A 13,322-nucleotide genomic window follows, 5' to 3' on the forward strand; every position below is an offset into this window, starting at 1 on the left:
AGGCCTCTTCTAAAAGGGGCAGGAAAAAGCTACACCTTGTACATGGGTCATGTGATCCAGCAATCTTGGTCCAAACGGGCTATACAATTTCCAGGCTGGACGGGAAGGAAGACAGTACCCCAGATCTTTGGCAGTGACTAACCAATTCATTCAGATCTTGTCTTTTGGAGAGTTTGATATAAGACCCCAGAGAAAGCTGCAGGCAACAGAGCTGTACATGAGACAAGAGACATGACAAATACTACAACACAATAAGATACTTTGTGGTACAGATAGCCAAGTATCAAGTATCATCAAATATCCAAAGACAGCCAATAAAATGAATGATGGAACTTAACACATTAACTGCCATGGAGTTGTATTTAACCCATGCTAGTTTTGAGCCTGGGGCCTTGTGAAGCATATGTAGCTCACACATCTCTTCACCTTGGGAGCTGAGAGAACTATTTTTCAAGTTACATACAACTCACACACAGAAAACAATAAAAAGTAACAAATTTTTCATTAAATTAGAAAGGATCGTTTTGTTTTTGAAGTTTTTATTCTATTTTCATAATAAAACACTATGGCCCCAAGGAAAAAAAAATTTTTCTAGTGTGGCAGTCAATGTGTTACAAAAACAGAGACTACACCAGAAATGAAAACTTAAAATGTATAGGCATACCTTGGAGATATTGTGGGTTTTGTTCCAGACCACAACAATGAAGCAAATATCACAATAAAGTGAGTCACACAAATTTTTTGGCTTCCCAGTGCATATAAAAGTTATATTTACACTATACTGCAGTCTACTAGGTGTGTAAGAGTATTATGTCTAAAAAACAATGTAGATACCTTAACTAAAAAATACTTTATTGCTTAAAAATGCTAACGATCATCTGAGCCTTCAGCAAGTCATAATCTTTCTGCTGGTGGAGGGTCTTGCCTAGATTGCCCTGCTGACTGATCAGGGTACTGGTTGCTGAAGGTTAGAATGGCTGTGGCAATTTCTTAAAATAAGACAACAATGAAGTTGGCCACATCAATTGACTCTTCCTTTCACAAACGATTTCTCTGTAGCATGTGATGCTGTTTGATAGCATATTACTCGCAGTAGACTTCTTCTAATATTGAAGTCAATCCTCTCAAACTCTGCCATTGCTTTATCAACTAAGTTTATGGAATATTCTAAATCTTTTGTTGTCATTTCAACAACGTTTATAGTATCTTCACCAAAAGTAGATTCCAGCTCAACAAACCACTTTCTTTCCTCATCCATAAAAGAAACTCCTCATCATTAAAGTTTGATCAGGAGATGGCAGCAATTCAGTCACAACTTCAGGCCCCACTTTTAATTCTAATTCTCTTGCTATTTCTACCCCATCTCAAGTTATTTCTTCCAATGAAGTCTTGAACCCCTCGGAGTCCTCCATGAGTGTTGTAATTAACTTCTTCCAAATTCCTGCTAATGTTGATATTTTGACCTCTTCCCATGAATCATGACTGTCCTTAATGGCATCTACAATGGTAAACCAGAAGGTTTTCAATGTACTATGCCCAGATCCATCAGAGCAATCACTATCTATGGCAGCATAGCCTTACAAAATGTGCTTCTTAAATAATAAGACTTGAAAGTCAAAATTACCCCTTGATCCATGGGCTACAGAATGGATGCTGTGTTAGTAGGCATGAAAACAACATTAATCTTCTTGTATATCTCTATCAGAGCTCTTGAGTAACTAGGTATATTGTCAGTAAGCAGTAATATTTTGAAAGGATCTTTTTTTCCTGAACAGTAGGTCTCAATATAGTGAGCTAAAAATATTTCGTAAACCATGTCATAAACAGATGTGCTGTCATTCAGGTTTTGTTATTTCATTTACAGAGCACAGGCAGCATAGATTTAGCGTAATTCTTAAGGATTCTAGGATGTTCAGATAGGTAAATGAGCACTGGCTTCAACAGAAAGTCACCACTACATTGGCCCCTAACAAGAGAACTGACCTGTCCTTTAAAGCTTTGAAGCCAGGCATTGACTTATCTTCTTCCAATAGAAGGCTGTTTTGCCTACATCGAAAATCTGCTGGTTAGTGTGGCCACCTTCATCAATTATCTTCTGGTTAACTTGCAGCTGCTTTTCCATCAGCACTTGCTGCTTCACCTTGCACTTTTATGTTATGGAAATGGCTTTTTTCCTTAAACCTCACAGACCAACCGCTGCTAGCTTCCAACTTTTTTCCTGCAGCTTTCTCATCTTTCTTGGCCTTCATAAAATTGAAAAGAGTTAGGGCCTTGCTTGGTCTAGGCTTTGACTTAAGAGAATGTTGTGCCTGGCTTGATCTTCTCTCCAGCCCACTAAAACTTTCTCCATATCAACAATAAGTCTGTTTTGCTTTCTTATCATTTGTGTGTTCACTGGAGTAGCAAACTTAATTTCCTTCAAGAACTTTCCCTTTGCATTCACAACTTGCCTTACTGTATAGCACAAGAGGTCTAGCTTTCAGCCTATCTCAGCTTTCAACATGCCTTCCTAACCTGAATCATTTCCAGCTTTTGATTTAAAGTGAGAAAAGTACAACTCTTCCTTTCACCTGAATGCTTAGAGCCCATTGTAGGGTTATCATTTGGCCTCATTTCAATATTGCTGTGTCTTGGGGAATAGTGAGGCCCGAAGAGCGGGAGAGAGATGGGGGAATGGCTGGTTGGTGGAGCAGTCAGAACATACGCCACATTTGTCAATTAAGTTTGCCATCTTACATAGGTGCAGTTCATGCCACCCCAAAACAATTATAATAGTAACATCAAAGATCACTGATCACAGATTACCATAACAGATATATTAATAATGAAAACATTTGAAATACTGTGAGAATTACCAAAACATGACACAGAGACAAAAAGTCAGCACATACCATTGAAAAATGGCCAACAGGCTTGCTCAAAGCAAGGTTGCCATAAATCTTCAACTTGTAAAAAACAAAATATCTGCAAAGTGCAATGAAGTGCAATAAAACAAAGTATGCCTTTATTATTACTACCCTTAAAATAAAAAAATACTACATACATGAAAGAACAGAATGCTGTATTTTCAAATACTATAAAAATTTAGAGAACAGAAGAACTTTTAAAATTAAAAATATGATAGCAGAATTTAGAAACATGAAATGGGTTTGAATATATAGTTAAAGAAAAATCCCAGAGACCAGAACAAGAGATAGAGTAATGAAAAATAGGAGAGAAAAGATAAGGAGTTCCAATATAGGAGTTCTAAAAAGTGAGAATAAAGGAAAACAGAAGAGAAACCCAAAGAAGGAAAATTTCCCATACTGAAACATATGAGTTTCCACATTAAAAAGACCCACTGAAACCCAAAATTATTGATAAAAACAGACCCCAACAAGGCCATATCATCAAAATGTCAGACCACCTTGGATAAAGAAAAGCTCCTAAAAGTTTGCAGGGTTTTGGGGGAGGAATAGGTCACATACAAAGGACCAGAAATCATAATAACTTTAGACTTAATTGCCATTCAAGTAAGCTAAAATATAACAGAGCAATGCAATCAAAATTTTGAAAGAAAATTATTCTCCAACCTAGAATTTTAGACTCTCCCACGGTATGCAAATTCATACCTTTAAGGTTTAAAAATATTTACCTCCCTACCATCTTCCCTTTTAGGAAACTACTGGAGAAGGTACTAAAAAAATGAGTAAACAAAGAATGGGGGAGACATGGAATCCAGGAACATGAACCTCCACAGAGGAGTGAGCCAAAGGGAATCCCCAGGATAATAATAAGATATCCCATGATGACAAGTGTGTACAAGGCCTAGAGCATAACCTGCCCAGCCTGGAGCAGAGGGGGAAGCACAAGGAGTATCTCCAGGAAGACAAAGTTAACAGAATGCCAGATGTTCCTATGTATCAGAAGGAGATTTAGACCAGTGGAGAAAAAGCCTGAGAGAGACTTAGTGTTAAATACATAAAAAATATTAACCAAGCAAACCAAAAAGCAAAACAAGACAATTATTAACTCTGGAGAAATTAAAAAGTTAAGTTAAAAAGAAAAGTGTATTACTATGACTACAGCTGAAAATAATGTTTCTGTGGTCAGAATAAGATAAACAAGTATAATTACATTGGGAGAACACAAAAAAGGAAAAGTATGTATTTTGTGATTGGGAGGGAGGAGTGAGGAAAGAGGGCAGCAAAAGAAAGCAAAATCCTTATCTTCCATTTGGGGAAGTTAAGAAATAATACTTGGGCAACTTCCACCTCCAGCCATGATTTAATAACTGACACTAGACTAGGCCTCCCACTGGAAACAACCAAAAACCTGGACAAAACACATGAAACAGTTGTCTTTAGACATTGGGAAACAGGTTGCCCAGAACTGGAGGTAAGCCCTCCAGGAAACATTTACTAGACCCCAGTGCAGAAAAGGGAAAGCCAAGCAGAAAGCAATAGTCTCAATGAGTGAAGGAGAAAGAGAACAGTATTTAAGGAAGCTGAGGCAGTGGGAATTTGCAAAATACTAAAAAGAAAGTAGCTACACACTTTGGAGCACATTATTGCTTCTTCTGGGCCAGGCCAGGATTGGTGTGCCAGGTCAGGGTGGGGAACAATGCGTCTGGGACTGAGCTTTAGTCAGTGTAGCCAAGAATTTGTTTATATACAGGGAGAACGGGTAACCCGAGAAAATACAAGAAGGATAATGGGAGCCAGATTTCTCACTTTCAGAAAACGGAGTCACAAATATAGAGTTGTTTTTCAATCTGATTATTCAGTCAATTCTGAATTCACCTCCAAACCCCAATGTTCTAATTTATCCATAAGGAGTCATTACATCTTTTTTAAAATATATACTTCTTCCCTCTACATATGCCAGGAACTACAGGAGACCCCAAGGAAAAGGAAGGGGTGATAAGAAGAGAAATAACTCAGTCCTTTCTATCAGTTAACCTTATAATTTAGTACAGTTAGGAATGAATATATTAAAGACTACCACCATCCTCTGTTAAATAATTATCCTACAGAAATTAATTTGCAACATGTCTATAATCATATAGCCTTATTGTAAAAAATAAAGTTAGTCATCTCTCGGTACCCACAGGAGATTGGTTCCAGGACATCCCTTCTCTGCTGAGGACACCAAAATCTAAGGATGCTCAAGCCCCTTGTATAAAATAGTGTAATGTTTGCATATAACCTATGCAATCTTCCCAAATACTTTAAATCACCTCCAGATTATTTATAATACCTAATACAATGTAAATGCTATATAAATAGTTGTTATACTGTATTGTTTTATAAATTTGTATTATATTATTGTTGTTATTTATTTATTTTTCAAATATTTTTAATCTATAGTTGGTTGAATCCACTGATGTGGGAGGACCCATAGATACAGAGGGTCAACTGTACTTTGAAAGGATTTATTTCTTAAAAACTATATGCTGGTTTTTTTGTTTGTTTGTTTTTAAGAGGCGAGGTCTGGTTATGTTGCTCAGGCTGGAGCACAGTGGCTATTCACAGGCACAAAATAGCGTATTATAGCTCCAACTCCTGGGCTCAAGGATCCTCTTGCCTCAGCCTCCCCAGTAGTTGAGACTACAGGCATTGCCACCACATCCAGCTGTTGTTCTCTTCACACTGTTTTCTATTCACTAACTCCATAACTCCTTTTGTTCAATACTCCTTTTAAATTTATTAGATACACATTAAGGTTACTGCCAGTTTCTCTTGCAATAAATCAACAACTGCTCATCTTCATTTGTCTTGTACCTATCCCTCCCCTCTATGACATCTCAAAGATATGGCTATTCTTTACAACTCTGAAATTCTTTAAATTCACTTCAAGAATCTAATCCCAATAGGCCTATAATTCCCTATCAGTCATACTGATCATTCTTCTTGATAAAGAATACCTAAACCAAACAAGAACTCAGTAGTTCTGTCTTTCTTTTGTGAGGTTCTTACTTCAAGCCAATTTTAAAATCCTTTGTCATTGATCTTGGCATGCCCCAGAAAAGCATCATTCTTCATATATAGCTTAGCCTTAATATATGCCCATCCTTCTAACTGCCCTTTTAGCTTCTGAGATCAGAGGGCTATCCAACCACCCAAACTGAGATTTTTAAAACAACTCTTTCCTTCCCATTGAGATTATCAGAGATTTTTTTGTCTAAATATCTTTTAGATGTTATTGTTTTTTATGTTATGTTTCTTTTGATCTAAATATCTTTTAGATGTTATTGTTTTTTATGTTTTTTTTAATCTAAATATCTTTTAGATGTTATTGTTTGCTCTGTAAGTCTCTCATTCTGAAAGTCACCATCACTTTTATAGTCTCAGGTTATGGATCAAATTTAACTTTTTTCTGGCCTTTTCCAAACCTACTTTCTTGAAGTCAACAGAATGTGTCTGGTGAGTCTCAGCATTCTCTTTACTTCCTCTTCCACTAGTTATTCTTTACTATTCACAATTCGGAGTAGAAATTCTGCTTCTAGTAACGTCAGACATTTGAAATCCCTGATCACTGTTATATTTTATCCCTATGCAGATTTTATAGACTGAATTAGCAAAGAATATCTTCCAAACTGTTCTGCAAGTCTGTTATACACTCCCATAATAATGAATTCTTTTCATTTAAGTTTGATTCCTATTCAAATCATTCTACTATTGTAGACAACCCTCAGGGTTGTACACTTTTATATATACTGAGTTCTTTCTTTTCCTTGTCCTCTTTCATAGAGCCATTTCTTTTTAATAAAGTACAGGATTCTGTTGCTATATTCCAAACACAAAATCAACCTAAATTTTATGAACCACATTTACAGTTACAATTTGAGTTCTTTCAGAACTTTTCTGCCTTGAAATAAGTTAAGGAAAAGGCACCAAAATAAAAAAATAAAAATAAAAAAATAAAAGTTAAGGAAAATAAATGTGGCAAGTTCATACATACAAAGCAAATGAGAGGTAAGAGAACCAAAATCATAGTATCCAGAAATACTAAAAACTTCCCTTTTTTTGTTTGTTTATTTCACCTTTTTAAACCCAAGATTTTATAGAAAAGAATAAGAGGATTCATAATAAGTACTGCATACTAATTATGAAAAATTATAAGAAATTTCTTCTGTCTGAATAAATCAGTTAAAATTCTGTGGATCTCTTCCAACATGCTCTGAAATAGTCCACCTATAGGTGAAATTGTTTTTTAAATGCAGGTATAGGTTGGTCACGCCTATAATCCTAGCACTTTGGAAGGCCACAGTGGTAGGATCACTTGAGGCCTGGAGTTCGAAGACCAGCTCGGACAATAGTGAGACCCCATCTCCACAGAAAAGTTTAAAAATTAGCCAGGCTTGGTAGCACGAGCCTGTAGTCCCGGCTACTGAGGAGGCTGAGGCAGGAGAATCACTTGAGCCCAGGTGTTTTGATGTTGCAGTGTGCTATGATGATGCCCAGTCTCAATTAATCAATCAATCAATCAACCAATCAAAAACAAATAAATAAACAAATAAATAAAATGCAAGTATAGGCCAAAATACCAAATAACCATGGGTACTTTGACATATGCCTGAGGGAACCAATGCTAGAAAACATAGGCTGCTCCTGTAAAGTCTTTTTAAAAATCAGACGCAATACGTAGGGATAGAACAAAAGCCTGAAAACTAGCGACACTCATTATTGACTACAAAATTATTATGACTATTACACTGTTTTAAAACTAAAGGCAGTTTGTCCAGATATTGTTAACTCAATAATTTAATAAAGATTGCCAGGATAATTTTCAGAAGTCTCCTGTAATAATTTTTACTTTCCTGTTTTGCTAAAATGTAAAGGTGATATGCAAATATTCGTGAATTATAAATTGTCTGAATATCATAAAAATTATTTTTCCCAGTAAAAAATTTTAAACGGAAAAGTACCATTATGTTAATTCAATTTTATAGGGCAATCAATTAATTTAAGTAAACACAATAAATATTAAAAGTCCTGTTTATCATAAATACTTTTCCATTTACCATTTCTCTCCCCAGGATAAATTAAAATAGTTCTTACCTAATTCATAGAGATGCCCATCTACATGAACTAATGCAATAAAATGAAGATCTACTTTTTCATCTATATTTGGTGCCTGGAAGAGGAGGGAAAAATACATATTATATGCATTAGTCGTCAAACAAATCAATCAAGTAAATATAAACACATATAAATAACATCAAATGGCATAACAGAACACTTATTTAATCTAATTCAAGGCTTTATCTTTGATATGGTGGACAAAGAGTGACCATGCCTATGTTTGTTACAATGTGCTCATCCATCAACAAGGAAAACACTGACTAAAAGCACATCTTTCTTAATCTCAACTGATCTGAAGACCAACAGTCTTGTTTATCTTGGAAGCCCCAGTGCTTAGCACTCCCAGTGCTTAGCACCCCCAGTGCTTAGCACAATGCCTGGTACATAGACTATATACACAGTGCATACTTGTTGAATGGAATTAATGCACAAACTAATTTGTACAATGTTAAAAATTTGAAATAAGAAAGCTAAAACATTTTTAATAATGCATAAACAGTTTTAAAAAACTCTTTTCAAGTTAAATTTTAAGATATCGTGAAAGTGAGTTGTTCCCTTAATGACTTGAACTTAATCTTGTGCTTTGAACAATTCAGCATAAATAGTCTTAGAGTAAAATAAGTCTCTTATTCTGGATTTTAAAAGTTTAAAAATCAATAGATGCAGGAAAATAGCCCAGAAAATTAAAAGCATGGAAAAAAGGATAAGAACAAATTTAAAGTACAATTAACTGTAGCCTATGATTGTTCTCTTGCTTTCTCTGACTCTTAATAAACAATTCAAAATTAAAGCTAGATCTAGGTTCTTAGCTTACCAAGTTCAATTTATATGAGCAATATCTACACTTCTCAGACACTCAAGTAACGTAGGTAATGCCAATACATTAAATGTCAGTTTCTATGATATATAGTAACACTAATGTGTTAGCTATCAAATCTAAATAGTTTGAAATGAAATACAATCACTGTTAAATACATGTAGAATGCAAATTTTAGAGGCAAAGTTTTCAAGAGGCATAAATCAAATTATATTTCATATTACTTTTTAATATCCTTTCAGTAACACAGATTGTATTTTAACTCAACAATTATACTCTTTTCACCCTGAAATAATTGTATGTTTTCAAGTAGTTGTTAGATGAAGTTTTCTGATACAGATATTGAAAGGCACAGAATAAGCATTACTATCTTGGATTTATAGAATGCTTTTAAAACATTTACAGATACAGTGACACATCTGACCTCATATAATTCTTCAGATATTATTTCCCACAACTTATAAATGGAAGAAAGTCAATATAAATTGACGTGGCAAACTGGCTTTTCCTAACTTCCATCTAGAACTACAGAATTCTACAGTTGGTACAAATCAAGATTATTTAGTTTTACTGTTGCTCCAATACTGGGCCCCTCTCTACCACAGCCCCATCTTGTGGTAGCCCCTCCAATGACAGGGAGAACCTCCACTAGGTTTTGAGACCGTCGTCCATTCTATTAAGACAATTTTGTTATAGTTATCCCTCATACTGAGGCTAAGGTACATCTCCTTGTATATTCCATCATCTTAGAAAAAAGTCTCATCCCTCTTGAACATATTTCTTCATATTAAAGACAATGATAATGAGTCCTCTTACTTTCCTGATCAGAAAATCAAAAAATACTAGTGATCACTCGATCCAATACCCTCACTTTATCAATAATCAGGAAAATCTAATTTTTCAAGGCTAACCTTAGGCAATTTTATATTGTAAATTCAATTCTATAAAAAATGCTAGAAATAATTCTTTATTCAACTAGGAAAGGGTCTTGTTTTACTCATTTTAAGACAATTTTCCAATAGGATATCAGGTATTTTAAATCTTTTCAGCTGTTATGTTTTTATAAATTATTAATTACTTTAACACCATCTCTTCTTAGGAGTTATGTATCTTATAGCTTCTATTTTTCATATTTTGCCAGTAAATACAACCCTGGTAGAGATATAACTGGAGTCAGAGAACTAAACATGTATTCAATCCCTATAAGTCTTGGGTTTTTAAAAATTCATTTTGAGGTTTAAATGAGATATATGCAAGTACTTTGTAAACTGTTAAGTGCTATATAAATCTTATGTATTATTACAATAATAATACTACATTATCACAAATGTAACCAATTACCAAATCTAGTGACTCAAAATTGTGCGTCATTGCACCTTTTATCTAAAAGTGCATACTAAAAGTATAAAACTCTAAAAAGGTTATGAAAAGCTTTCAAACTATTATAAAAGATAAGTAAAGCTCAAAACCTCTCAGCCTTCCACAAAACCTCAGTACCTGTTAGGAGCCTTCTCCTTTGACCAACTTCAATTAGTCTGAGAGTCTAAAATCTGTAATTATTCAATTGCTTAAAAATCATTCCACTAGGCCGGGCGCGGTGGCTCATGCGTGTAATCCTAGCACTCTGGAAGGCCAAGGCAGGAGGATCGCTCGTGGTCAGGAGTTCGAGACCAGCCTGAGCAAGAGCCAGACCCCGTCTCTACTAAAAAACAAAGAAATTAACTGGACAACTAAAAATATATATAGAAAAAATTAGCCAGGCATGGTGGCGCATGCCTGTAGTCCCAGCTACTCAGGAGGCTGAGGCAGGAGGATTGCCTGAGCCCAGGAGTTTGGGGTTGCTGTGAGCTAGGCTGACGCCACGGCACTGTAGCCCTGCCAACAGAGCGAGATGCTCTCAAAAAAAAAAAAAAAAAAAAAAAAATCATTCCACTAAAAACAAGAATAAATAAAAAAGCAAATTCCAGCAAGTCTTGTGTTTCAAAAAAAGACCAACAAATAACTATACAAAAGGCAGAAAAGAGGCTATATAGAAATTTAATCTTTTTGACCTACATATACACAATTTTTAATTCCTTAATTCATAACCTTTCTTAGTTATTTCAAAGAATTAAAAAGTAATATGACAAATCAATTAGATAGAAATTAATACTAAATATAAATTTCACATTATAAAGATACAAATTAAATTTAATGTATAGTTATATGGCACTTAATATATACCAGACACTGTTCTAAGTGCTTTATATGTTTTGAACAATTAAATATCATATAGAGCCAGCATCCCAAATCCAAAAATCTACACCTGAAATGCTCCAAACTCCAAAACTTTCTGAGCACTGACATGATGCTTAAAGGAAATGCTGACTGGACCATTTCAGATTTCAGATTTTGGGGTTTGGGATACTCAATCAGTAAGTATAATGCAAATATTCCCGAATCTATAAAAATCTAAAATCCAAAACATTTCTAGTCTTAAGCATTTTGGATAAGGGATACTCAACGGTATAACTCCAAAAAAGCAGGTAATATGACTATATCCATCTTACTCTCAAGAAAACTGAGGCACAGAGACATTAAGTAACATGCTCTAGATCATATAGTTAGTGATGGAATCTGGATTCAAACTCAGGCAGTGTGGTTCTAGAATCCATGTTCTTAACCACTATGCTATGAAAATATTTAAAGCTACAAGGCAATGGAATTAATATGAAACAAAAGTCAATATTATATAAAAATATGTAAAACTGGAAATGCCAAATTTTATGGCATGTTCATTTATATTTTGAATATTTTTAAGTACAAACAATTATTTATATTTAGAATTGAATCAATTGTGCCCAGGTCAAAATTTATAAATTTAGGATTTTACTCTGGTCATCTAATTCACCTTGTATCTTTCACTGTGCCAAACAGTGTCTGGCACAGTAGGGAAGCAACAAATAACAAATGAATGAATGAATATAAATGAGAAATGAATGTTGTAACCCAATGAAAAAAATGAAATAGAAAGAGAGAATACTGTTAATACTCAGCACAAATAGAAGGCTATTTGATGACCACACTGATATTTGGTGGAAGCAAATGTTTAAGGAAAGACTCCTTTTCACAGTTAGAGTATAGCTCTAGAAGGGTCAGTAAGGGGAAGAAAAACTGACTTTTAATTGTTTTTAAGCATTAAATGTGTGCATAATCAGACTCCCCTGGCTTCAAAAGGCATGATCATTTACAGAAATGTCAAGTTTCTTATAAATGCATGGCACAAACCAAAGCTTTTAGGTATGGCACTTCTAGGTAGGCTCTGCAAACCACAGTCTTTGCCTTTAATAGTCCAAAACATCAGAAAGACAAGAGCTGTAGTTGCTTAATTCTGTAGTTTATTTCAGTAGTGAGAATTATTAGAATTCCATCAACCTCAACACTTGTAAGACAATTAGCAAGATTATAAGAACAAATGTACAAACAATAGTTTGCAGATATTGTTACCTTACACAAAAGAGAAATCATAAAACTTCTGGGAGGCCTAAAACAACACACAAGGAGAAAATCTTCACCACCTACTTGGAAAAGATCTTTAGAAATTGAATAGGCAGGGAAGATCGGATCAAGATTAAACCAAGTACCTGAGCCACCTCAGGGAATAAAATAGCTTAGATGAAACACCCTACACCACGAAGGATTTAGATTGAGGCTAGAGTAAGTAAAGTGACCCCAGAGCATGGCAAGAGACTAAAGCCATGCTCAGAAACATGGAAAAAAAAAAAAGTAATAGATGGCAAGGAACTCAGAAGGTACACAATATTTGTTGACCTAAGTCAACTAAATGAAATCAGAAAGCTGAAGGGTAAGAGAACACATTTTCTTTAACAACTAACAGAACTCAAACATTATCATGAATGTTGATCAGTACTCATCAAAAGGCAGGCGCCCTTATGTTGGAAGGAGATGGAGTGAAAAGATGGATGTTCACCAAGGCAGTGGTGAAAGTCAAGGTAGACTGCAAAGCATAGAAGTATGCTTGCAATCTTATTGGGGGAGAAAAAGCTAATGTTTGAGTGAACCAAGAGAAAAGCACCCTGAAGACTGAAGACGTTTAAGGAAAAAAAAAAAAAAAAAGGATTGCCCTTATCACTGGAAGAAGAGATGGAAGATTGACTACACTTACAACAGAATGGAGACCCAAAGATGGTAGGCGTAAGAAGGGTCGCCAGCGACGGAGACGGAGAGATGGACTGGTAGCTTTTGCAGGGCCTACATGGTTACGTTTGACCCAGGGCAGGGATGCATGGTGACACAATGATGAGGCCTTCGTTCTGCAGTGGCTAGAATGAGGCTGTGATGAGGATGGCGAAGAGGACTACATAATTAAAAAAGAGAATATTTTACTTAGACCACGTTTCTCTGTGATCATTTATTCTTAAAAGCAACGTATGGTCATA

General features: G+C 35.1%; 1 protein-coding gene across 1 annotated transcript in view; it reads right to left on the minus strand.

The window, feature by feature from the left end:
* Window positions 1-13,322, minus strand: part of UCHL3 (ubiquitin C-terminal hydrolase L3) — a 57,054-nt gene that overhangs the window by 3,124 nt on the left and 40,608 nt on the right. Inside the window, exon 7 of the mRNA XM_069467144.1 lies at window positions 8,043-8,118. Coding sequence (XP_069323245.1) covers window positions 8,043-8,118 — 76 coding nt within the window. The remainder of the gene's footprint in view (window positions 1-8,042; window positions 8,119-13,322) is intronic.

Source organism: Eulemur rufifrons, chromosome 4, assembly GCF_041146395.1.
Source record: "Eulemur rufifrons isolate Redbay chromosome 4, OSU_ERuf_1, whole genome shotgun sequence".
NCBI lineage: Eukaryota > Metazoa > Chordata > Mammalia > Primates > Lemuridae > Eulemur > Eulemur rufifrons.